Source organism: Periplaneta americana, chromosome 14 (genome assembly GCF_040183065.1).
Source record: "Periplaneta americana isolate PAMFEO1 chromosome 14, P.americana_PAMFEO1_priV1, whole genome shotgun sequence".
NCBI classification, from domain to species: domain Eukaryota; kingdom Metazoa; phylum Arthropoda; class Insecta; order Blattodea; family Blattidae; genus Periplaneta; species Periplaneta americana.
This window is the reverse complement of record NC_091130.1, coordinates 158,941,369-158,968,284: the sequence shown is the minus strand read 5'-3', so window position 1 is coordinate 158,968,284 and position 26,916 is coordinate 158,941,369. Positions and strand designations below refer to the sequence as shown.

Here is a 26,916-nt window from a genome sequence, read left to right as displayed (position 1 = left end):
GAATTTTTTTTTTTTTTGCATTTGGGAATTACCACCACATAAATGTAAGTAAGCAGTCATTGCTATATATTTCGTCTTACTGTTTGTTACCAGCAAAGACGTTTTATGTTTACCAGTATTAAGATCAATGTATTATTCGTCAAGATTGAAAAAAAAATACTAATTTCAAAAATTGTACTTTAAAAAAGCATTATTTAAATAAATACTATTTTAAGAAGATTATTTTTTTTTTAATTTATAAGACAATATTTATATCATTATTACTTCTTTAGGTTCAATGATATCATTGGCATTTTTCAAACTATCATCTTTGACTGCGCCAAGTCCTCATATTTCAAAGAACATAGGACACGAGAATTCCGCGGGCTGCATGGAAACTGTGTGATTCAGGTCATTAAAGGAGAAAGAAAACTCGAAAGTAATATGGTGAATTCCAGGAAAGGATGGTTAAACAATATTTTTGGTAATAATGTGATGTGATGTGTGACGTAATAAGACGTGTGAATGAAAGTGCTGAAATCGGTATGACCTGTAAATTGCTGCAAATGAGACATTAGAAAGTGAGTTGAGGTTAACTGACAGTGTCTACTTTAAACGTGCTACGGTACTGGAATCACCTTCTCCCCGAAGTCTCGGAAAGTGGTTGGATTCAAGAGGACTTCACTACAATTAGTACTACCGTGAGTTGTAACATTTTCTCCAGGCTTTAAACTACTTGAACTATTCAGAAACTCGCAGACCTCCCTAGACAGGCTAGAGTTAGTAAACTGCGATATTAGTGTTTCTGGAGACCTACGGAATAGCTAGTCACGTGGGCAATTATTTACTTTAACTGACAGCTCGTTTTCATGACGAAATTTATTAGAACATCTTGACTTGAGGGGGGGGATTACGTACAAGCTACTGAAACTGAGGGGAGAGCTATAATTTTAATGTTTATCTAGTTAGTATTTACGAGTATAAGCTGTGGAAAATTGGATAGACTTCAGTGTGCATTATGGTTGACAGAGTGACTGAAGTTGATGTGTTTGGAGTTTGCTGTATTAGGGACATATTAGTGTTAGTGTCTGATCGTGGGGATCGTGTTGCGCTGTGTTTTACCCTCCGCCGGCATATATTTCCGTAAATATTGCCTGTTAAAAGTTAGGTTAGATGAGGGAGTAACTAATTGCCGTGAGACAGGTACGTGACAAGATAAGTTTAGAATGGGTTAGATGAGGGGATAGCTAAGTGATGTGAGGCAGAGGTATGTGACAAGATAAGGTTAGAGTGGGTTAGATGAGGGGATAGCTAAGTGATGGGAAGCAGAGGTATGTGACAAGATAAGGTTAGAGTGGGTTATTCATTCATTCATTTTATTCCATAGATCTTACATGAGCAATGAAGCTTTAAGATGTGGAACAAGTCAACATTTTACAATATAACAATTACAATTTTTACAAATTTTTATAGTTTTACAAATTAGTAATTTTCTACAATTTTGTGCAATTTTTTACATTATTTTGGCGAGATGTAGTGAGATGAGGTGAGGTCCGAGGATTCGCCAAAATATTACCCGGCATTTGCCTTTCGGTTGGGAAAAACCTCGGAAAAACCCAACCAGGTAATCAAATCAAAGGGGGGTAATCTAATCAAAGAGGGTTGATGCCAAGGACTCGCCATAAACCATCCCGCTTCAGTCCCACGGCTGTGGAAAACCTCGGAAGAAACCAAAGACCAAAGGGGGATCCAACCCAAGCCCGAACGCAGCTCCGGATCAGCAGCCCAGCGAGTCTGCCGACTGAGCTACATCGATGGCTCTACTAAAAGTATACAATACATAGCCAATCAGATTATTAAATTAGAAATGCAAACGATCATTCATCAGTTGAGCTATATGTATAATACAAAACAAGTAAGTTAATTAAATTTAAGGCATAAACAATTCAACCAGTTGTGATATACAGAAATTGATAATTATCATGCAAACTACTTCAAATTACAAACACAAACAATTTATCAATAGCGCTATATAGATTACTATTCAATTTAAAGCATATACAATTCATCGGTCAAAACTATACAAATATATACAATACAAAGTAGCATACTTTCATTAAGCTATACAAATTTGTGCAATTAATATCAAGTAGATTAATTCAATTTATAATCATAAACAATTCATCAATTGAGCTATACAGACTACCATTCAATTTACAGTGGGCCTATATACAATTCATCAGTAGAGCTACACAGACTAGTAATCATTTTAAAAGCATATACAATTCATCAGCCAAACTATACAAACATATACAATCAAATTAGTTGAATTTACAAACTTATTTTCGTTAAGCTATACAAAATTGTACAATTCATATGAAGTAAATTAATTCAATTTATAAGCTTACGCAATTCATCAGTTGACCTATACAGTATACTATTCAATTTACAGCACATACAATTCATCAGTTATGCTAAACAAAAATTTACAATGCATAGTAAACAGATTGAGTCAATATAAAAACATATTTTAGTTGAGCTATATAAAATTGTACATGTCATTTAAGTAGAATAATTCAATTCACAAGCATAAACAATTCATCAGTTGTGTAGAAGATATGAGTATGTAGAAATTTGGTTAATTCTTTTCTGAACCTTTTCTCGTGATTCTTCAAATCTTTAAGATAATTAGGCAGTGCATTGAATATATACATGAATAGCGAACTCCTTTTTTAAAACAGCTTAGGCTAACAGAGGGTAGATGAAGATCTGATTTATGTCTTGTATTAAAATGATGAATGTCTTGATTAGTACTGAATTTGTCTTGGTTCTTAATATACAGCATCATTAGGGAAAGAATGTATTTACAAGGTAAAGTCAAGATTTCTAAAATTCGGAAAATATTTTTACATGATGTCCTTTTATGCACACCGGCCATTATTCTTATAGCTTTCTTTTGTAAAACAAAAACGTGTTTAGCTTCAGACAAGTTACCCCAGAATATTAACCCATATTTCATTACAGAGTGAAAGTATACAAAGTATGACATTTTAAGTAAGTTTATATCACCAATAGTAGATAAGGATCTTAATGCATAACAGGCAGAGCTCAATTTACGAGTAATACATTCTATATGCGTTTTCCAGTTCAAGTGATTATCCAATTCTAAACCAAGAAACTTTGTGCTTATAGATTCTTTGAGATGAGTTCCATTTAATCGAATACTGTAGGAAACCTGAGCACTATTGTGTGTACTAAATTTGACTGCACTGGTTTTTATCAACATTAAGTGCTAGTTTATTTGCATGGAACCATTCATTCATTAGATTCAGCACTGTATTAGAAGTGTTTATAAAATGATCGTATTGTTTGCTTGAAATAATTACACTTGTATCATCTGCAAATAAAATTACATGAGATAAATTGTTAATGGTCAAGGCTAAATCATTAATATAAATTAGAAACAACAATGGACCTAAAATTGACCCCTGCGAAACACCATGTTTAATATTTCTAAATTCTGAATAAGTAACTTTATGACTATTTGGCACATTTATTTCTACTTTTTGTTTTCTATTTGATAAGTACGATGTAAACCAACCCAACGTCTCATCTTTTATACCATAAAAATTCAATTTTTTTTTTTACTAATACACTATGGTCTACGCCAGGCGTCTCAAGGCCAACGCATAAAAGTTGTCACAGGGAGCAAGTCTAGATAACATAGTCAGCTGAAGAGATAAGCGCAGTACCCGAAGATAGCCGATCGCTGATTCATGTCACACGCATGAGCAAGCTAAGTTGTTACTGTCGTGGGAGAAATGCCACAAAGCTGCACTTTTGAGTTGTACTGGCACAATAGACGGTTGTTTTCGGAAGCAATTTCTTAAGTAGATTGCAGTAATAATAATAATAATAATAATACATTTATTTTCTAATTATATAGGTACTATCAATGAGTAAAAAGAAGACATCTGAAGCATGAAGAACCATACATGTTACGTAATTATTTAAGCACAAGGAACTGGCCACCTTACTCCATTATCTCCTGGCCTAGTTGACTCATAAGTGGTGCCTTGTTGGTATCACTTGTGAGGTTCAGACCTGTCTTCGGACAGTTGACCAAACAATAACAATATTTCATTTCTAATGAAGGTTTTTGGTATCGCTCTTTTTTTAAGTTTATACTATATTTAATAAAATAAAATTCAAATAAATAATAATAATAAAATTACAATTAAACTTGTTGGTTGCCATAATTTGTAGCAGAAGTCATTGCCACGCAAGAATGACACGTAACAGTACGAGATTGGAGCATGTTTACAGTGAAAGGAAGCCAACTCAACACAGGACATACATATACTGGGTGTTCATTTCAAAGTGTGTCATGACGTCACTGTTGGAATCGAGTTGGCGTGAATCAGCGTTTTGAAGCGAGTTTCAGCTTTTATGTCAGAGAAGTTGCCTATTATTCAAGGCGTTCAACCTGAACTTGAGAACTTGTACGGTATAACTTGAACGTCGTAGCAACAGATGGCGGTCTGTACGGTCTGTGTGCTACCATAACCTCTTTCGAACTGTGTTTTGCGCGGGCAAGTCGTACGCAGGGTATTTGTTATCGGTTGTGTACGGCAACATTCCACAATATAAATCAAATGCTCCGTGTCCATGTTGACCGTCGATGTAGTGGCAGGAATGTGAACTGTTTGGAAACACGTCCTGAGATGAGTTTTTTCTTACTATCGGGATATGGGGAAAGGGTCAAGACAATTACTTACGTATTCGTTGATCAGATTTTTTTGTATTCGACAGATATTGGAGAAAAAATGGGAGTATAAGGGTACAGTACATCAGTTATTCATAGATTTCAAAAAGGCGTATGACTCGGTTAAGAGAGAAGTTTTATATGATATTCTTATTGAATTTGGTATTCCCAGGCCCAATTGTATAAAACTCCCTGACTAAAGATCAATTTTGATCGAAGATCGAAAAGTAAACCGAGTTCAGACACTTCTTCTATTGTATAAAACTTTTCTGCGATCAAATTACCTTGGTTCAAATGCAGTGTAAGTTCACGTGAAAAGGATTTGGCAACATCGCATAAACAGGTGAAATACGTGATGCGCGGACCATGTTATACAGGTTTGTTCAGTGTTGCCAATCTAGCGATTTTAACTCTTTTTCAACAACAATTTCTTTTAACTTTTATGTTGCTTAAATAGGGCTTTAGTGACCTTTTTAGCACCCCATAGTGACCAAATTTAATCTTTCTTTGTTGATAATGAGAAATCTAGCGACTTTACAACTACTTTTTGGCGACTTTCCGTATTACACTCTGTTGGAGACACTGTTTTTTTTTCAATGTAAATAATGGCGGACAATAAGAATAAGGTTCACTGTTCTCCAAGTTGTTATCATGTTATGGTGTTTGATACTGCTAAACATAATTCAGCTTTATAAAACAACAATTTTCGTTTAGTAATACAGTTAATTGAACATTTATGAATGTACCTATCATATCCATTAATAATTAATGGTTGTTATAAACATAATATAATTATAGGTTATGTTATTTGATACTGCTGAACACGATAGGGCCTTATAAAATATAAGAATGTTTGTGTATTAAGGCAAGAAATTGAAAGAAATATATATATAAATGTACGTAACATATCTATTAATATTAATAATAATGGATATTTTATTTGCAGAATCTGTCACTCGTATATTTCAAACAGAAAAGAAATAACTGAACTTGGATCATCTAACTTAATCGGAGAAATTTCTTCAGTCAAAGTTGACTTTAGTTTGAGACAAATTAATCTCAGATTAGACTTATACAACACAAAATTCCAAGTTCAGCTGAAACAAGGATCAATTTAACCTCTGATCTAAGATTAAATGGTTTATACAATCGGGCCCCAAGAAACTAGTTCGATTAATTAAAATGTGTCTTAGTGAAACTTACAGCAGAGTCCATATAGGCCAGTTTCTATCTTATGCTTTTCCAATTCACTGCGGGCTAAAGCAGGGAGATGCATTGTCACCTCTACTTTTTAACTTTGCTCTAGAATATGCCATTAGGAAAGTTCAGGATAACAGAGAGGGTTTGGAATTGAACGGGTTACATCGGCTTCTTGTCTATGCGGATGTTACCGTACGTATCAGTACGTACTCTTCAGAATGAACGCCGTACTTGCTAGGCAACTTCTCTAGCACAAAGGTAATACGCCTTTGCGGAAGTGTAGGAAGATTGAATTCTCTAGGCTCATCGGCTAGCCACATGACGGCATACAGCGAGTCATGACACACTTTGAACTGAACACCCAGTAGAGTTCACAGCACCAATCCGTCCTGTGCAGTACAGTCTGCAAAGAGATTAATACACACATCCTTCTGAATTGGTTTCTATCTTTATTTAACTTCATTTCAGTCATTAGAAATTTCAACTCAACGTGAGCTTCGATGTATTGCCTACCGCGTATTTATTTTTAGGTTACAGTGAACGACAAGATGCATTCTCAAAGTTTCAAAAGCGAATGAGTGTCTACTACTGTCTAGTATGGACTTGAATGCAGAAAAGCTGCGTTCAACATCTGTCGAAACGACAGTAATGCATGTGTTGTAAATTTTCTCAACTTAGTGCTTTCGTAACGTAGTCTGATGTGGAATTTCTCTTCCAGTGTATTTCTGTAAAAACTCGCGGAACGCCGTATTTGCGAGTTCGTAAAATGGTATGTCGGCAGATATAAATGCCTTACACATGTCTTCATAAAATGTTGAATTCGATGTAGGGTCCTTCTGCACATTCCCTTGTTCCAGTCGTTTATGTTTCATTGTACTTACGTGTCTTTGAATGTTATGTTCCTTGTTTATAGCAGACTTAATGCTGACTTTGCAAAGTTTACAATAGAGATTGTTATTTAGAATGCAGAATATACAGGGACATCATTTTATTTTTCCTTCAATTTTTATTGTACTTGAGTTTTTTAATGTACTTCACTCCCACACCCTCTACTAGTAAACTTCCAACCAAAGTGTTGCCTTACCGTCATAGTAAACACAAACGGTACTGTGTGAGTATAGTACGTTCCAGAAATATGTTCTCGTTTTCCAGTGACGAAAGAGCCTTCAATATTGAATCATATTCTCGCACAGGTACTATCGTCCGTTTGCCTATGTCGCATCATGGTTTCCCCCACCCGCTTCTGTTCGCCCCTCTGTAAAGTCTAGTGGCTGGGCTATCTTAGCTCTTTTCTGAAAACAATAATTTGTTAGGAATTGGACGTCTACGTAATATTATACAACTGTTTAAAATAACTTAAATAAAAGAGCCTCGTTAAGTAATTAACTGCCACGCAATTTCCCTCTTTTCTACGACCCTGCGACAAAACCACTTGAACGGACAGTAGATAGCATGTCTGAGTAATTTTATGTTTTCGAAACGGGCAAGAGTGAAGATTTAATTTACAGTACGTAAAGTACTCTTTTATAGACTAGGTACAGAATTATTTCAACATGAGTTACTAGTTACGAAGGACGGAACTGGTAATTGGAATTAGATACAATAGTCTATAGTGCGATAATATGCAAAAAATAACTGAAGCCTGTATCGAAATGAACAGCCACCATTTTCAAAATTGTGTTTAAATATCCATACTATGATTATTTTTCAATTTAACTTCATTCTCTATATTGTACGCTAATGTGCTGTAGGCAGTATAATATACACTGCATAATGAATACGTTCGAATGGATAGCTCAGTTCGTGAGTAAAAACACTTATTGTTAATACTGTACTGTATTTTGATTAAACAAAAACGTAATGAAAGTTATAAAACTCAAAATCGCGATATTTCCCAATTTAAGTAAATGGATGAACTACTTTTCTTACCTCCTATACCTAGTAAAGTGATTTGTTTGTATTTTACGCCAGTATCATCGAACTCCAGTCGTGGAAAGGAGTTCTCAACCGTTAATCGAAAGGTATAGCAAGGTTAATATTAGAAATGTTAGTAAAAATAAAATGATGTCCCTGTATCTGCACCATACTGTGAAACTAATTATTGTAGTTTCCAGGACGCGTTTCTTTCCTTCTGAACCATACTGTGGAGCGCAGTCTATACTTGAATGCACTGTACCGCGGACGTTGTGTCTCTCCTACACACATACACTTGCATGTACTCTGTGTTGGCTTTCTTCCACTGTAAACATGCTCCAGTGTCACAGGCCTATATAAGGAAATATTTTATATTAAAAATGAATGAAATGAAAACCTAATCGACCAATCCTTTTCGAAATTAAGAGAAATTGCATGCTAACTTAAGAAATTAAGATGTACTACACAAAATTTAAATATTGAAATTTCTGGAAAAAGTCGAGAAAATCATGTAGTCTGCTAGTCATTTTAATACCGAAATGTGTAGCCTAATGGAAACGATTGGTTTTTTGCTGCGCTCATGAAAACGCTTTCTCTATTCTGTTTAGAGGAGAAAATACATGGACAAACACCGGAGTGAAGGATTCAGTTAATTTGACTTAAAAACTAGAAAAACATGTGAGGCACATCTCCACTACGTAACTAGTTGTACCAGGTGGGAGAGGCGTAGCGCACGGATGGCTGGAGTACTATTTCGGGTGCACAGTCAACTTCCAGAAGGGGCTGTAATTACACGCGTTATCCGATTTAGATGCAGTAAACAGCACGTGTTTGCTAAATGCACTATTTTTTATACAGAACTGCCAACCTTTGTAACCGCGGTCCGCTAATGCTAGTGAACGTATCGTCCGTTTACAAGCAAAACACATTAAGTGAAAAATATTAATCGAGAAAAAGGCATATGTAATGCACTTAATGTATGTGTACCATATCAATTTAGAGTTGGAAAGTGGAATTCACTTAAAGAGAAGCAGAGTATTAAAAATAATATTCTGAAGATTCAGTTTTGTTAGGAAGTTTCAAACGTCTTTTTCTCTGAAGTAATATTTTTTTAACTTAATGTGTTTTGCTTGTATACCGACGATATAAACATTTTAATAAATAATTTTTGAAAAAAAAAAAAATAGTTTAATACAATCTTGCTCGTTTTTGCTTCCTTTTCGAGATGAAAAATGTTTTATATGAAACATTTAATAGCGTATTTTGAGAAAGTCATTGTTTTAATTCCATTATGCTCAGTCAACTTAAGAGAGCAGTGTATCATGATAGTAAACGATTGAAAGAATTTCAGTTTTGTCCTTTAAATGTGCAGAAGTTTGATGCGAACAAATTTAACTTCACGTTCTGAAAAGGAATTTTAAAATGTTACATTTGTTCGGATGAAATTTCTGCACATTTAAAGGACAAAACTAAAATTCTTTCTAACATTTATTAACCTAACGCACTCAGCACATTGGGAATTAAATCAATGGCTTTCCCAAAACACGCTATGAAATGTTTCATGTAAAACAATTTTTATCTCGAAAAGGAAAGAAAAACGAGCAAAATTGTATTAAACTTTTTTGTTTGAAATATCTCAAAGAATAACCCCCTGAAATTAATAACATTACTTAGGTTCACCCTGTATAAGCACCAATTGTCCTCATAAACTAGTGAAAGATATAAATTATTTTCTTTTAAGAAGTCTACAGACATAATTTAATTTTGATAACTGAATAATTTTCTTTGTTTAGTCTGGAAATTATATATTATTTTTTTATTATGAAGGCCTATTTCAATAATCCATGTAATTTTTAACATTTATGACTAACCTTGAAACATCACTCAACTATCAAAATTAAATGATGTCTGTATGCTTTGTAACCTCACAAGTGATACCAAGAAGGCACCACTTATGAGGCAACTAGGCCAGGAAATAACGGGCTCGGGTGGCCAGTTCCTTTCCCCTCCATTGCATACATCGCAGATTGGCTACATATTACACTAGTCAGACTTCAGATGCATACAAACAATTGTTCTTCCTCTGACACATATCGTCAAGTGAAATGTACTGCCTGATAATAGATGTACATGTCAGCCAGAACCTCAATCAGAAGTAAATTGGTACTTAAATCTCAATTATTTTTATCAGTATTTTTAAAAGTATTTTATTAAAATTGTTACATGTTCACTAGAATATTAAAATTCACAGATTATGTTCATCAGAGTTTCCATAATCAGTATGAAACATTTTTAATGTATGGGTTTAAAAGTTGATGAGGTACAGAGCAAAATGTGGACTGCTGTATTTTATTCCCGGTTACCTTAGCATTCAACTGCGTTTCTATAAATTATACCAAATCCTGGTAAAATTAGAATATACTTCTGGGTGTCTGAAGAATCTAGAATGGTTTTATCGTCAATTTTTATATTAGGTGTAATATTGTATACACTAATAATCAATATCTCTTAGAGGCTATATTTGTGGAGATTGTTAAAAGATTGAAAATACCACAGAAATTGATAAAGGTACTGACATTCCTTTATGTCCTAGGCCATATCGTACTTTATTGTTTGGACTGGTTGTTATTGTTGTATATAATTTTTCACGGTAACTGGGTCCTATCCGGTATTTGCCTTCATTTAACTGAAAATTAGTTATATTCAGTCGACGAATATCACGAAAAAGCCTCGGCCAGATCGGTGGCATCGGAGGGTCGAACTCAGAACCTCCTAGATGCGAGTCCAGTGCGTTGCCACTGAGTCATCACCAAAGCTCGGAACTTGGGGACTTGTGTCTTTGCACGTCGTTAAGCGACCGGACTCCAGTATCAACAGACTCCCGCTTCCAGCACGGAGGTACTGTCAGGTCTGATGGAACAACATATTGATAGTATTACAGTAGGTTGAAACACGTAATTTTATAGCATATAATATATAATAAAAATAAACATGAGAAATATATCAACTTTACTGTTCTCCTCTGTAAATTTTATTACAGTGTATGACTACATACATTCCAAGATTTTCGAACCCATAACTTCTTCGCCTGTTAAACCTGATTTGAAACGAGAACAATTTATTTCCACATTACATGAATTGATGGGAGCAAACTTACAATACTGAATATTTTCACTGTCACTGTTTTCCGTTCGATTTTGAGCAGTTGCTAGCTAATCTCGTGTCTGAGAAAAATAAGTGTATCCTCAATTTTTCTCGAAAATAGTTTTCAATTTGTGTGTCACTACTAGGGCAGGTCCCTCTAAGACTTGATTCATGGCTAGGAACAAATTTTCCACCAATTTAAGGGACTGCAATGTCTTTCAATGAATGCATCTAGTTTGTGTGTGGCACAACTTACAAAATATAAACACTTCCTTCGAAAAAAATAATGTATCTCCTCCGAATTCCTCGACGAAATTCTGTACCTAAAGTTTAAAAAAGTGATAAGTTAGCAGCTTTTACTTGTTCTGCACATTTCCTTAACTGGAACATTTAATTCAATTTTATTATTGACAGTAATATACATCTTTTTGGTTTCAGTTAAAAATAAGGATAAGATTTATCTAAATATCATGTCGAAACTGTTAATATAGCAAAAATTATTCCTAGATTTCCAAAAGCTTCCTTTTTACCTCTTTCTATTTTTAAACTTCTATAATACACTTTTCGAATAACACGTATTTTCTAATTCTTCAAACAGCCGTTTACCTGTAATTCTCTGAATGACACTGGCTTCGAAATGACACAGTTTCCCCATCCGTCTTCCTGTTATTTGATGTGACCACTTTCTTAGTACACACGACTGTCCCTGAGCACTTACAGCGTGAGCTTTGTGTTCGTTGTACCTGTAACCTTACTCATGCACACGACACACAAGTCCCCAAGTTCCGAGCTTTGGTCATCACTACTGAGTTATGCACAGAAAATAGGCTACGCATTTTAAAATAAAAGTTAGTAATTCCTTATGTGCAATTTTTTATGTGTTTTTGAGTTAAACAGAGTCATTCTTGTCTATGCATTTGGGGAAAATTTATAATTATTGGCAGAATGAATCTTTCTGAAGAATAAATTCAATATGTTGTGCTATGCAGGTGGCCATTTTACTGTCAGAAAGAAATTAATATACAATTATTGCTCAGTTCCGTAGCTAAGTGGAATGGCTCTCCAGTTAAATACAGCGCGAAACATATCGTGCTTTCCAATAACAATGAATTAAAGATTACAATGTGAATATTCTTATCCCCCCCTTAGACGCTATGAAGGACTATGAGGAGATAGTTTGTATTAAATAATGACGATATAAGAATTCTTTGTGATTGGTTTATTACCCGGAACATTAAGGTCAAAGTTTACGATGACTGCTTTGCTATGGGGCTCACTAGGAAATCAGTTGCGGAAAGACCTGAATAATTCGACGATATCTGAACACGTGAGACGGAAATAACCAAAAGTTCAAACTCCCAAGTTCATGTAGTCTGATTCCCTTCCACGCAAACGACAAGAATATAAAACCACAGCGACAACGTCGAGGGTGCAAGAACCTGCAATTCAGAGAAATATACAGGGACATCATTTTATTTTTACTTCAATTTTTATTGTACCTGAGTTTTTGAATGTACTTCACTCCCACCCCTTCTACTAATGAAGTTCCAACTCCACACAGAACCAAGACCGCAGATAGTAAGCAGTACTGAATGAGTATAGTACGTTCCAGAAATATGTTCGCGTTTTCCAGTGACGAAAGAGCTTTCAATATTGAATCATATTTTCGCACAGGTACTGTCCGTTTGCCTACGTCGCATCCCGATTTCTCCCACCTGCTTCTGCTCGCCCCTCTGCAATAGCTGGGCTGTCTTAGCTCTTTTCTGAAAACATTAATTTCTGTTTGGAATTGGACCTTTACGTAATATTATACAGCTGTTTAATTTAACTTAAATAAAAGGGCCTCGTTAAGTAATTAACTGTCACGTGATTTCCCCCCTTTCTACAATCCTACGGCATAACCACTTGGACGGACAGTAGATAGCATGTCTGAGTAATTTTATATTTTCGGGTCCGGCAGAAGTGAAGATTGAATTTACAGTACGTAGAGTAGGTACAGAATTATTTCAACATGAGTTACTAGTACGAAGGACGAAACTGGCAATTGGAATTAGATGCAGTAGTCTATAGTGCGATAATATGCACAAAAGAACTGAAGCCTGTATCGAAATGAACGGCCACCATTTTCAAACTTGTGTTTAAATATCCATATTATGATTATTTTTCAATTTAACTTCTTTCTCTATATTGTACGCTAAAGTCGACCTGGTTGGCAAGTTGGTATAGCGCTGGCCTTCTATGCCCAAGGTTGCGGGTTCGATCCCGGGCCAGGTCGATGGCATTTAAGTGTGCTTAAATGCGACAGGCTCATGTCAGTAGATTTACTGGCATGTAAAAGAACTCCTGCGGGACAAAATTCCGGCACATCCGGCGACGCTGATATAACTTCTGCAGTTGCGAGCGTCGTTAAATAAACATATTTATTATTATTGTACGCTAATGTGTTGTAGACAGTATAATATACACTGCATAATGAGTACGTTTGCATGGATAACTCAGTGCGTGAGTAAAAACACTTATTCTTAATACAGTATTGTACTTTGATTAAACAAAAACCTAATGAAAATTATGAAACTCAAAATTGCGATATTTCCTAGTTTACGTAAATGGATGAACTACTTTTCTTCCTTCCTATATCTGGTAGAGTGATTTGTTTGTGTTTTACGCCAGTATCATCGAACTACAGTTGTGGAAGGGGCTAGCAAACTGTGTTTCCGGTTCTCTAAAGGTATAGACAGGTTAATATTAAAAATGTTAGTAAAAATAAAATGATGTCCCTGTATTTGCCCACTCACCCACAACGTGTTCTATCGTGGCGTTCACTGTCTCGTTGCATTGGACGAAGCCAGAGTAGAAGTTCACCATCACGACCCCTCCATTCTCTTTCTGCCAATGAAACAGATCTTAGTCATAACCAGGCTTCGAGACTTTGGACCCGATACAATAAGTTTACTGTGCATGCACTATAGGTTGTTGACTCGCTGCAGGTAGATAGAGATGTGTTGAGATAACAACGTTGCTATTTAGAGTAGAGTACTGTAGTATGGGGAATCACACACACATGTACATTCTGAAAGTAAATGTACATTACACAATGATAAAATGTCAAAAGAATATAAAAGGCATTTATTCTCCTGTCTTTTATAAGCATTTGTGTTTAATTATACACAGTGTTAATGGTGGAAATAAGCATGTAGCAATTTTAATTTTTTCATTTATCCTATTGGTCGTCTTTAGGAAGTGCAGTTACAGTACCGAATTGCAATGTACCTACTACAAGATACATTCTCAGTGTCTCAAACGTGAATCTTGTACTGTAGAAAGCTGCGCTCTACGTCGCATGACGTGATAGGAGCAAAACAAAAAAAACCTAACATCATTGCAGTCGCTAAGAGACAGTCCTTTATTCTCGAGTGACTCTATGTCCACTAATTTCCTGTTTATGTTACACAATGTTCCATATCCGTTATTTTTACATAAAATTGATTTCCACTTCTGTTTCACACGTTCAGTAACCGGTGTACTTGATGTCTCATTAATTCTCTGCATCATTTTCTAAATTAATTTGAGGGCTTCCGGCATCTCTTGCTCTGACTTTTCTAACCGTGTAATAGTTTCAGAGTCCAGGGGCGTATTTTGCGGGCTACCGGCGGTAGCCCAAGGAAATTACAAAAGAAAAAGTTTATAATATAACATAATGTAATAATTTTGTATTATTAGTTTTACCATAGTAATTAAAATTAAAGTAATTGTTAGATATATTTTGTGTAATAATAGGGTCAGCGGTAGCCCAAACCCTTTAACCAGTATACGCCACTGTTTCAGACACAGTTTGAAATTAGGTTTGTATGAAAACCAAATTATTCGTCTGAACCTTCAAATCCAGAGCGTTTTCCTTTGCGAATTTGTTGTCATTCATTCTACAGTACCCCACCCACTATACACTTTACCACTATACTCAGTACGCCGTTATGCGGATTTCCCACTGAACTGCTCTATCGGGCCCGAAGTCTCGAAGCCTGATCATAGCACAACACATCGGCAGGCTTCCTAAAACTAGTTATAAATTTGTCATTCCTTTCATATTTTAGGAATAATAGTCTACACAGTGAGGGCATGTAGCACGTATGGGCGAATCGAGAAATGCATATAGAGTGTTAGTTGGAAGGCCGGAGGGAAAAAGACCTTTGGGGAGGCCGAGACGTAGATGGGAAGATAATATTAAAATTGATTTGAGGGAGGTGGGATATGATGATAGAGATTGGATTAATCTTGCTCAGGATAGGGACCAATGGCGGGCTTATGTGAGGGCGGCAATGAACTTCCAATCTTTCAGTTATAAAAGGATATGTAAGTTACGTCATTACGTCATGGTTCAATATAGGTAGGTGAAATACAGTATACAGTATGTAGGCCTATAGGGTAAAAGTGAACCAGTCTGATTGGGAGATTGTAATGTAGAAAAATATTTGTCTCGGTATATCTATTAATATCTGAAACTAAGACATAATTGCAAGAGCATCACATCTCATGATAACAGTGTTCGAATCTACTCACATGAAGATACATCAAAAGCTTCCCATCTTCCTCTCTGACATTCAGAAGAGATGAAGATTATGTTGTTGGCTATGCTCCTTTGTATCTTTTTTAGACTGTTGGGTTACGAAATTATTACTTTTTTTCTGTAAAACCATTACTTCTATGTAGTATTCATAAATGTACTCTCAGACATCACTTCTTAACACATATAATTTAAAAGAAGATAGGACTCTGTGGGATCAGTATTTGTTCACAGATGAGCTCCGTTTTATACCTGCACTGTACTGTTGTTGTAAAGCCCCTTTGACAACGCTCTCATTGTTTATCTTAATATATTGTCTATTTATAAATTCTCCCTGAATGATTTATTTTTACAGTACTGGTATACAGTAGTGTTGAGTAGTTGTAAATAAGCAGACCTACTGCACGTAATTCTTCTAAAAATAATGGTTACAAATGCCAAAAATATTGATATTGATATTTATATTGATGAACATTCAAATGGCGGAATAAATAATTTACTATTTAGTATTTTCAAAATCTCTTTCTTTCCAATATAGTTAATTCGTTCACAAAGACCTTCCTTGAATTTAGGAAGGAGAAATGACATCACGGCAAAAACTGCTTGAGCAGGGCAAGTCTGCACACACTGCATGTTTTGTCATATAAAATATAGGCTGAACACGAGCATTCAGAACTGGTTAGCAGCCGTGGCGAAAATGCGACTCACGAGCACATTGTGGCTCGCAGTGCATTTCCCTCGCTTCCTACCTACAACCCCCACCCTCTCACTCACTGGAGTCAAACTCCGTTCCGTTTGTATTTGTCTCTGACCTGCGAGTGGCGTATCGTCGCAATGTCTCTCTCGAAACCATGTACCTCTGCTAAAACGAAAGTTTCAAGTAGGATGGGAGGACGCATTTTTTTGCTGACAATATGATGAGAATATTAAATGTATGATTTTTTCACAAGTATTACTAGGAAAACAGTTGTATAACATAAAACGGCTTTATACTACATGTTACTGATGAAAGATTAAAAGGTTAAGTGTTATTATTATTATTATTATTATTATTATTATTATTATTATTATTATTATCATCATATCTATACGTCGATCCTTTTTCAGCAGATGTACGAATAATGCAGTTAGATCTTCAATTTAAACTCACAGATTTACAATGTGATGTTAAATGAAAGCTAGATGTAAGGACTTGACAAATGTTGAACTTTTCAAATCTTTGGCAAAAAATAAATATTTCGTTCTTTCGCTTGCTCTGTTGAAGCCATGTTCGTTACAACTTACGTTTGTGAAAAATTATTTTCAACAATGAAAATAGTAAAAATCAAATTTAGATCACGACTGACAGACAAATACCTTCGTGATCAACTACGACTGGCAGTAAGTGACATAATTCCTGATTTTGAAACTCTGTCGCAGAGACATTCTGAAGACAGTTAATTTTAGGTTGTGATAATGTGTCCTATGTTTTCTTGTTCATTTCTTTCTTCGTTACACGTACTAAACATTAGTTTGTAGCCTTGTACTGTATAAAATTATATTTAAGTGCTTGACGTAAGGGAAATGAAAATCCGTTAATAAGTCAGACAGTTGCTTCACTTCCCCTTCGGGTGTCCGCCTCCCTCCATAGGTGCTATGCACGTTGCAGGTTACACAGTGGCTCGGCGCACGATGGCATTTTCGCCACGGCTGGGTTAGAGGGTTCAGGGTTTTTCCAAGGGTAAGCAAATCTCTTGATCGACTACAATCACTGTTTTGCACGGCTCTATGTGCACCTCTCCTTCCTTTCTGAATTCACCCATTACGAACTGTACTTGACGCCATCTTGCATAAAAGTACTCGTACTAATACTGTATATAATTGCGAACATTATTAAGAACATTATTATTATTATTATTATTATTATTATTATTATTATTATTATTATTATTATTGTACCGGTACTATCTTAGTTGTAATCCTTCTTACTGTAAAGTGGGGTGAGTTGGAACGCCGAGGTGACTTTGAACAGTAATTTAGCGCCTTTCTAAATTAAATGCAGTACCCTATTTTGAAAAAAACTGTTTAATTTGTCAATAAACTAGTTCAGTTTTTTCGCGATAGGGTACAACATTCAATTTAGAAAGGCGCTAAATTACTGATCAAAAGTCACCTCAGCATCCAAAGTCGCCCGACTTTACGGGTACTCCATGACAGCAGCTGTCCTGCAGTAACAACGATATAAGTTCATAAATATGCCCATCATGCCGGCACTCTTTCCTTGGGGTGAAATGCAGCTGAAGCATTGTGCGCACCATCTCATCTCCTTCTAACACGGAGATTCCGAGAGCTGATTGTAAGCCTGAGAGGTCTATACGTAGACATTTCACTGTTCTAGTCTTGTAAATTATGTAGATCTGATTGAAACATAATACAGGGACATCATTTTATTTTTACTAATATTTTTAATATTAACCTGGCTATACCTTTGGATTAACGGTTAAAAACAGAAAACACCGTTTGCTGCCCCTTCCACGAACGGAGTTCGATGATACTAACGTAAAATACAAACAAATCACTTTACTAGGTATAGGAGGGGAGAAAAATAGTTCGTCCATTTACGTAAACTAGGAAATGTCGCAAGTTTGAGTTTGATAATTTTCATTGGGTTTTTGTTTAATCAAAATACAGTACAGTATTAATAAAAAGTGTTTTTACTCACGAACTGAGCTGTCCATGCGAACGTATTCACTATGTAGTGTATATTATACTGTCTACAGCACATTAGCGTACAATATAGAGAATGAAGTTAAATTGAAAAATAATCATAATATGGATATTTAAACACATTTTTGAAACTGGTGGCCGTTCATTTCGATACAGGCTTCAGTTCTTTTGTGCATATTATCGCAATATAGACTGTTGTATCTAATCCCAATTACCAGTTTCGTCCTTCGTACGAGTAACTCATGTTGAAATAATTCTGTACCTAGTCTATAAAAGAGCACCTTACGTACTGTAAATTCAATCTTCACTTCTGCCCGACCCGCACAGATAAAATTACTCAGACATGCTATCTACCGTTCGTCCAAGTGATTATGTCGCAGGATCGTAGAAAGGAGGGAAAACACGTGATAGTTAATTACTTAACGAGGCCCTTTTATTTAAGTTATTTTTAAATAGTTGTATAATATTACGTAGACGTCCAATTCCTAATAGAAATTAATGTTTTCAGAAAAGAGCTAAGACAGCCCAGCCACTAGACTTTACAGAAATGCGAATAGAAGCGGATAGGGGAAACCGGGATGCGACGTAGGCAAATGGACGACAGTACCTGTGCGAAAATGATTCAATATTGAAAGCTCTTTCGTCACTGGAAAACGCGAACACATTTTTGGAACGTACTGTTTACTGTGACCGTAAGACTACTATGACTGTACGCGGCCTTGGATTTTAGTGGAGAGGACGGTTGAACTTCAATAGTAGAAGGGGTGGGAGTAAAGTACATTCAAAAACTGAGGTATAATAAAAATTGAAGTAAAAATAAAATGATGTCCCTGTATATGTTTTGCATGGACATTTTTCAGTGCTTTCTCTAACTTTAAAACACTTGCTTTATTGTTATTTCGTTGTGGTGTTATCATTACATCAAGTTTTTAAATTTTTTCTTACAAATGTTCGCCTTCTCATTATCAGCCATTAGCTTCTCTTGCTTAGGAAGCCACAAGAAAATTACCAAAAAGACATTCCAGAGAATCACTGGTCTGTACTAATTTTGCACGAGAAGTTCAAGTTATATGTTGTAGGCTTACGGTCTTACTATTAAAAACTCTATATACAGACGTTTAACTGTCTTATACTTATACAATGAGTAGCTGGTTTATAAGTCGTGTGTAAATTCCTTACTAATAATCACTACATACGTCGTGTATAACAGTATAACTGTTACACAGCTACGTCATAGTTTCGTCATTACTTCGTTACGAAAGGTAATAGAATATCTGAGGTTCTCTACTGGATCCGGTAGAGCGCTCTAGTGTGGCGTGTTAAATATCGATAGTACAACTGGCTCTAATCGATTACCACACTACATTTTGGTCAAAGAGTACAAGCTACAGCAATATTATTCTAATAATTCTATGATCTTTGGTTTGTTCTTCTGTGGTTACAAGGTAAACATCATCATAAAATGACAGTCGATACGAACAGCTGTTAAAGGGGCGGCCATTTTTTTCTCTATATACAACGCTTAAACAAGGGGTTAGGTGTATATAACTACTGCAAAGCAATTCCCATTGTATAGCTACAGGCTGTTTATACGTCCATAGCTTATTCACGGTTTATTAGTAACGTTCTCTGTCTCAACTCTGCATAAGTCTCGTATAAAAACTATACACGGTTTATTAGTAAGACTGTTAAACTAGAGAGAAACAATAAATCTTAAGAAATGAAAGAATGAACCATAACTTGACGTGCACTGATAGTCATATTTATTAAAATATTTATAAAGCTCATTTCTATGATATCTGTGACTTGTTCAGATTTTGGCCTTTGGCTCTGTGCTAGTCAAGAAAGAAATTTACCCAGAGTGAGTCAAATGAAATCCGACCAGCTCGCATCAGCTTGAACTGGTGCACTTATTGCAGGAAACACCGAGACAGTATGTGCGGTTAGTTGTCGGCATCGAAGACAAATCTTGCGGCACTGGAAGCGTCCAACGTGAATTTACGTATTCTGTTATAGTAAACTGTACTATAAAAAAAAAATTTCTACGTCTCTTCACTAAAAGCGCAATCCTTCATGGTAATGTCACACATTTCAAGCTGCATACAGTTCAGATCTATCACCATTTGATTTTCATAGCAAAATAGTGTTGTAATTGCCTGGATAATCAAGACCTCTTAGACCAGCTTATAGCTAGACACATGTATTAAGAAGTAGTAAGACCTCTTAGATATCTGTGGATATTATGTAGCCTACTAAGAACTTTCAACGAACAACAGGTTCACGGAGAAGCATCAAAATATTGCTTACAAATAGTCAGTGGCACACTTAAGAATGTTAACATGTGAATGCCTGTAAATTCAAACTCACATTTTATGTGCCAAGATGTAGCTGTGCAAGTTAGTATTGTATAATGGATTATTGAAAATGTTTCGATAATATTGTCGTAAATTGCAGTGATCATTCTTTCTGTATTATTTTAGAGATTGGTGTGAACATGCGGCCAGAATCCATAATCAAGTTCGACTTCATGGGAAGCTGGAGGTCGACGATTGTAGAGAACATTTGTGTGGGCTTTTTGCTGGGAGTCTCGTCCAACATCTCTGGGGAATACTTGACCATCATGATATCAAGCAGCGGTGAGTCCTCTTCTCCCCAGGCTCTGGCAGCTGCGTTTGTGCAAGAGTCTCACACACATGTTGTTGCTCACAGGTCACCTACGAGCTGTGTTCCACTTTGGCTTCGAGCGGCAAGAACTTATCTTTCCAGAAAAACACTTTGGATTGGGCCAATACCATGATGTACGCATCACACGGAAAGCTTGGGCTCCACCCTCATCATTCAGGTGAGTAACACAGCAACACCTGGCATTTGTATGGAGAGCGGAGTTATGTAGTTGCCAATTTCATCCCTCTAAAATTACAATTTCGTACTTTTTTTTAAACACGTTTTCATTTTGTGTTTTGTCATGTTAAAATTTGAACGAGTGTTCTAGTTGAACCAGTTTGAATGACAGTTTCTACACAAGATGCTATATGTATATTAACTTACATCTATGTTCCCATACTCAGCATACTTCCCTATATAATGACCATAGAAAACTAACATAGAAAGACTTCCAACTCAATGTAAACTTTGGAGAGGCTGTTGAAGCAATGTTATCTGTTATTAAATGCTCCCAAGATGCTATAAGTGCAGACCCTTCGCTCTTCCTGTTAGTCTTCATTTGATGAAATGCATCTGGAAACCAAGCAGGACAAGAAGCGATGTGGAGGTAAGAGAGAAGACTGCGAACATCATAATGAAATTCAAGTGGCATTTTCAAGTGGGTTGAACTTTCTTATTCAAGGAATGATTTCGATGTAATGGAGCCTCTCTGTATCCCACATTGTCTATAACATTATGTAAATTTCATAATGATGTTATATTTATAATACATTATGTAAAGTTAGAACAGACTCGAGGAACTGGATTGTACGTGGGCTGCCATTAACAAGATGTGATTTGATTGGCAATACACGTATTCATATTCATATTTATTATCTTCATATAGTTTTCAGTTAGTGGTTTCCCTCAAATTTCTGTACTACGGTCCACCATTACAATTCACATATCCTACCATATCTTACCTCTCATCTATCTCATATCATCGAATACATAAATTTAAACTCTACATTAAACTACTATTTCCTTCCTCCAGTCTTTATGACATACAGTGCTTTAAACCCTTTACTTTCTTTATCCTCCCTCTACCCCATTCCCATAACTATGCAATATTGTCTACATTGCCAGTACTCTTACCGGTACTTACTTACAAATGGCTTTTAAGGAACCCGGAGATTCATTGTCACTCTCACATAAGCCCGCCATTGGTCCCTATTCTGAGCAAGATTAATCCAGTCTCTACCATCATATTTCACCTACCTTAAATCCATTTTTAAATTGAATCGGCCCATGCAGAAAGGGCTTAGTCCATTAGACCTAGTTTTAAGAAAACTAAAGAAGACATTCTGCACACTGTATTCCTTTCTGCTTAGAACTCTGACCCTGACGCTTCAGTTTCTATCTTTCCAAGCATTGGACTGAATACCTCTCTGCACCCGGACGATGGAGCCACCCATAAAGATATGATTTCCATCGATATCTCGTTTTTTTTTTTTTTAATTTGTGACTGAAGCCCTTTCTGCATGGGGCGATTCTATTATCCTCCCATCTAAATCTCGGCCTCCCCAAAGGTCTTGCTTAGAAATATTCTCTGCTACAAACTACTCAATCCTCCTCTACTTGCATTGCTGTCTTTCATTACTATTATCCATAATTGTTTGTTTATCCATCTTGATTACACAACGTTTAACACTGTATCACTTCGGAATATGTATGATAAGAACTTTCTTGTGTTAAATATTTTAACGTACCTTGTTAACATGTTTCGACCTATTTTCAGTCATCTTCCGAACTGATCGTTGTTGGTCTTGGCGCCTCTTGTTTCCTGTGTGGGTGCATTCGTAGTGGAGAGTCAAAGAGTGCATGTGTTTTGAAATTGAGTTGTGTGTTGAGAATATCTTCAAAACATTTTTTATCTCTGACTACTATTCACTAATTATCTACTTTTTCATCTACAGTACCCTATTATATTATTAATAATAATTAGTGTTCCAATGTTCGAAGTTTGTAATATTTCCTTGCAATCACTTGTTCAATTCACTTAACGATTTTTCACTATTTCGGTTAGCTTTTATGGATTGCTTCTCCTACTTGCACTCATTTTCTCCCTACTCCACTTCCTGTAATCTTCCTCTCTCCACTACATAAAACACTCAATATTCTACTTTTGTTTTCACTGGCTTAATACACACATACATACACAAAATGTTAGAGTAGATCATGCCCTGAACTAATTACAAAAAACTTTAATTGAAATGAGTATATAAAGAAAAAAGTTATTATTTATTTATTTAATGTCGAGGCATTTGATACAATGTCGTTTTCCTTCTTGCTTCCCAGTACAATGATGTTAAATCCTGCGAACAGTCTCTAACTTCGCACACTTAAAAAGATTATCTTCATTCATAACTGAGCCACTTTCACGACACAAAACACACTCTGGAGAAGGAAAGATGTAGATCCAATGTAGATGTAGACAGTCGATTATTATCAGTCAATTGGTCCACTGTGAAATGTCCACCATTATTAATGTCCAGTATCAAAAATGTCCCCAATCTTCAAATGCCGTTATGAAATATGTCTACAGTCAATAAATGACCATTATCTTCAATATTCATAGGCATTAATGTCCAGTATCAAAATGTTGAAAAACATTAAATGTTATTATAAAATGTCTGCAGTTATTACCTGTATGGTATCATGGATGTCCATAATAATATTTATTAATAACGGAAATCAATAATTTAACAATGAGATGTTAACGAATTGACCTGGAATGAGACAATCATGTCCTGTTGATGTTCGAAATGTTGCATTTCTTCTTGCTCTCTCAGGTATTGGTGATTTGTAGCCTATAAGAGTTTTCCAAATTTTTCCCTCGCATGAGATGAGGTTGATTTACCTTAATTCATCTTTAAATTTTGTATTAATGATGCGTTTGATTGCAAAGTAAGACAAGTTGGTTTCTTGATATGTTTAATTCTGGTGCCCCTGTTTGCCAACAAGTCTGCATTTTCGTTTCCCTGAAGTCCACAGAGAGCCGGGACCCATTGTATTATGATTTCCAAGCCTTTTTTTCTGTAAGCAGTAAATTTCATGTTGGATATTTTTTAAGCGGTTTATTTTTGTGTCATGGATGTTGACTATTGCATTTAACGCAGATCTATAGTTACAGAAGATGACTGCCACAGAAGTTGTTCAGAAAGTTATTTAATAGGATAAGTGCAATTCTGATAGCTTCTGTTTCTCCATCAAAGTTTGTGTAATGAGAGCCTAAAGTTGGACTGAAGGAAAAAATTATGCTGTCCATGTCCATCTGTCTCCATCTAAAAGAGGCTTGTTATAATTTTGTAGCAAGCTTTCTTTTCTAAATTATCTGCATTGTTATGGACAGCCCTTGTTTCCTAACAAAAATCAAGCAGAAAAACACAACTCAACATTATACAAGAAGTGTTATGTATAAATTGTGGCATTAACTCAGTGATGCACTCTTGCTACTTACTAACAAAAGATTTGTATACTATTATGTGAAGCAGAAGAACACAACTTCATATTTCATAAGAACTGTTATTTGTTCTGTGTAATAGGACTCCTTTGTGTTGCAGGATGCAGCCCCACTCGCTTCTTCGCAGTCCTGCTGGAAGCCACACTCAAAATGGTGCTGGTGGCCATGGTGCGCCACGATTCTGGCCCAACCAATGCTACATGTGAGTACTGATGACGTGTGTCCAGGCAGGAATGAAGATAATCTCAAAACAAGGTTAGAGACTGAATACAAGTTCGAAGTTGGGATTCACATTGTCTAACACAACATAATATGGCCAGAGCAAACTGAAGCTCGTGTCTGGATGGGAAATAATGTTCATAAACATGTAGGTTGTTAATATTGTTACATATTTCAGTGAATAACATGGATTTAGTCTTACGTACATTTTTTTTCTTCTGTTGTCAATAACAGAAAATGTGACAATACTGTCCAGAGCTGGATGTTGCTAAGGCATTCACAATAGCTCCAGCGACATTAAAATACTGAAATAATATCGTCACAAAACACACTGTAATAATAATAATAATAATAATAATAATAATAATAATAATAATAATAATAATAATAATATTTATTAGCTGTCAATAGACTTGCATACAAGTTTCTGCTGACATTGTCAAGATCTTAAAGTTACTGTACATAAAAACTTAAAATTAAATATTAACAGATTGAAATTATTAGATAAAATAATTAAGAATAGTGATTAAAATTAACTATAGGCTACATAAATTGAAATTTATACAATTCTGGATGAAATTTTAATTCGATAATAAAATTTCATCCAGAATTGACTACTTTAAGCAATAAAATTTTCAGATCCAGAATTAAAAAAATTATATGACAGACTTCCCTGTATTATATTATGTATCATGTATTGTAAAACAAGTTTATTTCTATCCTAAGTGTATTTTTCTATTTTATCTTGGTTACTATATCAACATGACCTGCACTAATTATACTACTAATAATAATTTAATATTAATCCATCAATCTAAACATCGTCTCTTTTTTCACTCAGTTATTACTAGTATTATTATTTACTAATTTTATTATCATCTTTATCTGAGCTTTTTTCTTAAGTATCTTGTCTACAAAGTATGTGTATCTATGTAACGGAACTGTCCCCGAACACGAGCTTTGCTCTTTTGGGGTATTTTAATGTAACGTTTTTATGTATATGTTATTATTAAATAAAATCTAAATCTAAATCTAAATTGGAAAGAACAGAGATTACAATAAGCTGCTGTTAGGTTGAAGTCATACAAAGAATTGGAAACAACAAAAATTACTGAACGTTGCAGATCATCCATTGAAGATGCTGTAAGAGCCAAGTCATCACCAAACAATAGATATACAGTCTAGTTACATATTTCTTTTAAGTTGTATACTTCCATAAGGTGAATTTCTCCATTCATTAATTATCGTGTTCTTACATATTATAATTAACAAAAGTAGTAAAACCTTGTCTAACACCAATGTGATTTCTCTCCAATCTGAAAGTTTTCCATATACTCTAATGGAAATTAAGTTTTCTGATATGCTAGCTAAAAAGGCTCCAAAATTAAACAGAAAACAATAACTGCTTTCCCTTATGAATCAATAAAACGAATAATAACTAGAAGAAAGCATTCATTCCTCAAAAGGGTTGTTATATCATTCATATGTGTTAACACAATTAGCTCGTAAAGTTCAAAGATGATATCAAGATGGAGTTAATAATAATCTTATAAATTATGTTAAATGTAGTTGACTTACTATTAATCAGCAAATATATCAAATGTGCATATTAACAGAAAATTATCATCTTATGAATACTTTTACCTGATCCATTTCATTCTAAAATAACTACACAGTAACACAAGACTTAAGGCAATATAGACAGTAGACAGATGGGCGTGATGCCAGTATGTCAGTGCTAAAACACTCTTGCACTAGACAAACTCGGCCTGATGCGCAGCTATTGTGGAGTTCGACTGGGATGAGACGCTACCGGCTATGGTGCTGTGGTGACGCACGTGCTGGGCGGCCGCCTCAGCGAGATTATGGGCCCCAAGATGGTGCTGGGGCCGGGGTTGCTGGTGTCAGGCCTGTTGTCCCTGCTGAGTCCTGTAGCCGCGCGCCTCCATGTGGATGCCTTCATCACCTTGCGAGTGCTCATCGGCGCCACCTCAGTAAGTCGTCAATTCATGGAACTTCCTTAAAGACACAGAAAAATCATTGTTGAAAAATTCCTATCTCATGGTGAGTTATCAAGTTTCTCTGTCTGATTTTTATTTATACACCAAATATTCTAATCAAGCACCGATATTGTGAAGCTTTTCCTCTGATAAAACATGTCTTCGGTTTTTTTTCTTATTCAGTACCATTCCTGTAGTTCTGAATTTGTTGACTATTTTATTAACCATGTATACATCTTGATTACACAGCTTTTAACACTAT

The 26,916-nt window shown here is 35.5% G+C and overlaps 1 protein-coding gene across 1 annotated transcript; it reads left to right on the top strand.

Annotated features, from left to right (window-relative positions):
- The first annotated feature begins 323 nt into the window (after positions 1-323).
- On the top strand, positions 324-26,887 carry LOC138712992 (neurexin-4-like). Its single transcript, XM_069844672.1, has 5 exons — positions 324-680; positions 20,750-20,905; positions 20,979-21,111; positions 24,536-24,690; positions 26,413-26,887. The coding sequence occupies exons 2-4, from the start codon at positions 20,764-20,766 to the stop codon at positions 24,639-24,641; spliced, it is 381 nt and encodes a 126-aa protein (XP_069700773.1). The 5' UTR covers positions 324-680; positions 20,750-20,763; the 3' UTR covers positions 24,642-24,690; positions 26,413-26,887.
- The last annotated feature ends 29 nt before the right edge of the window (positions 26,888-26,916 follow it).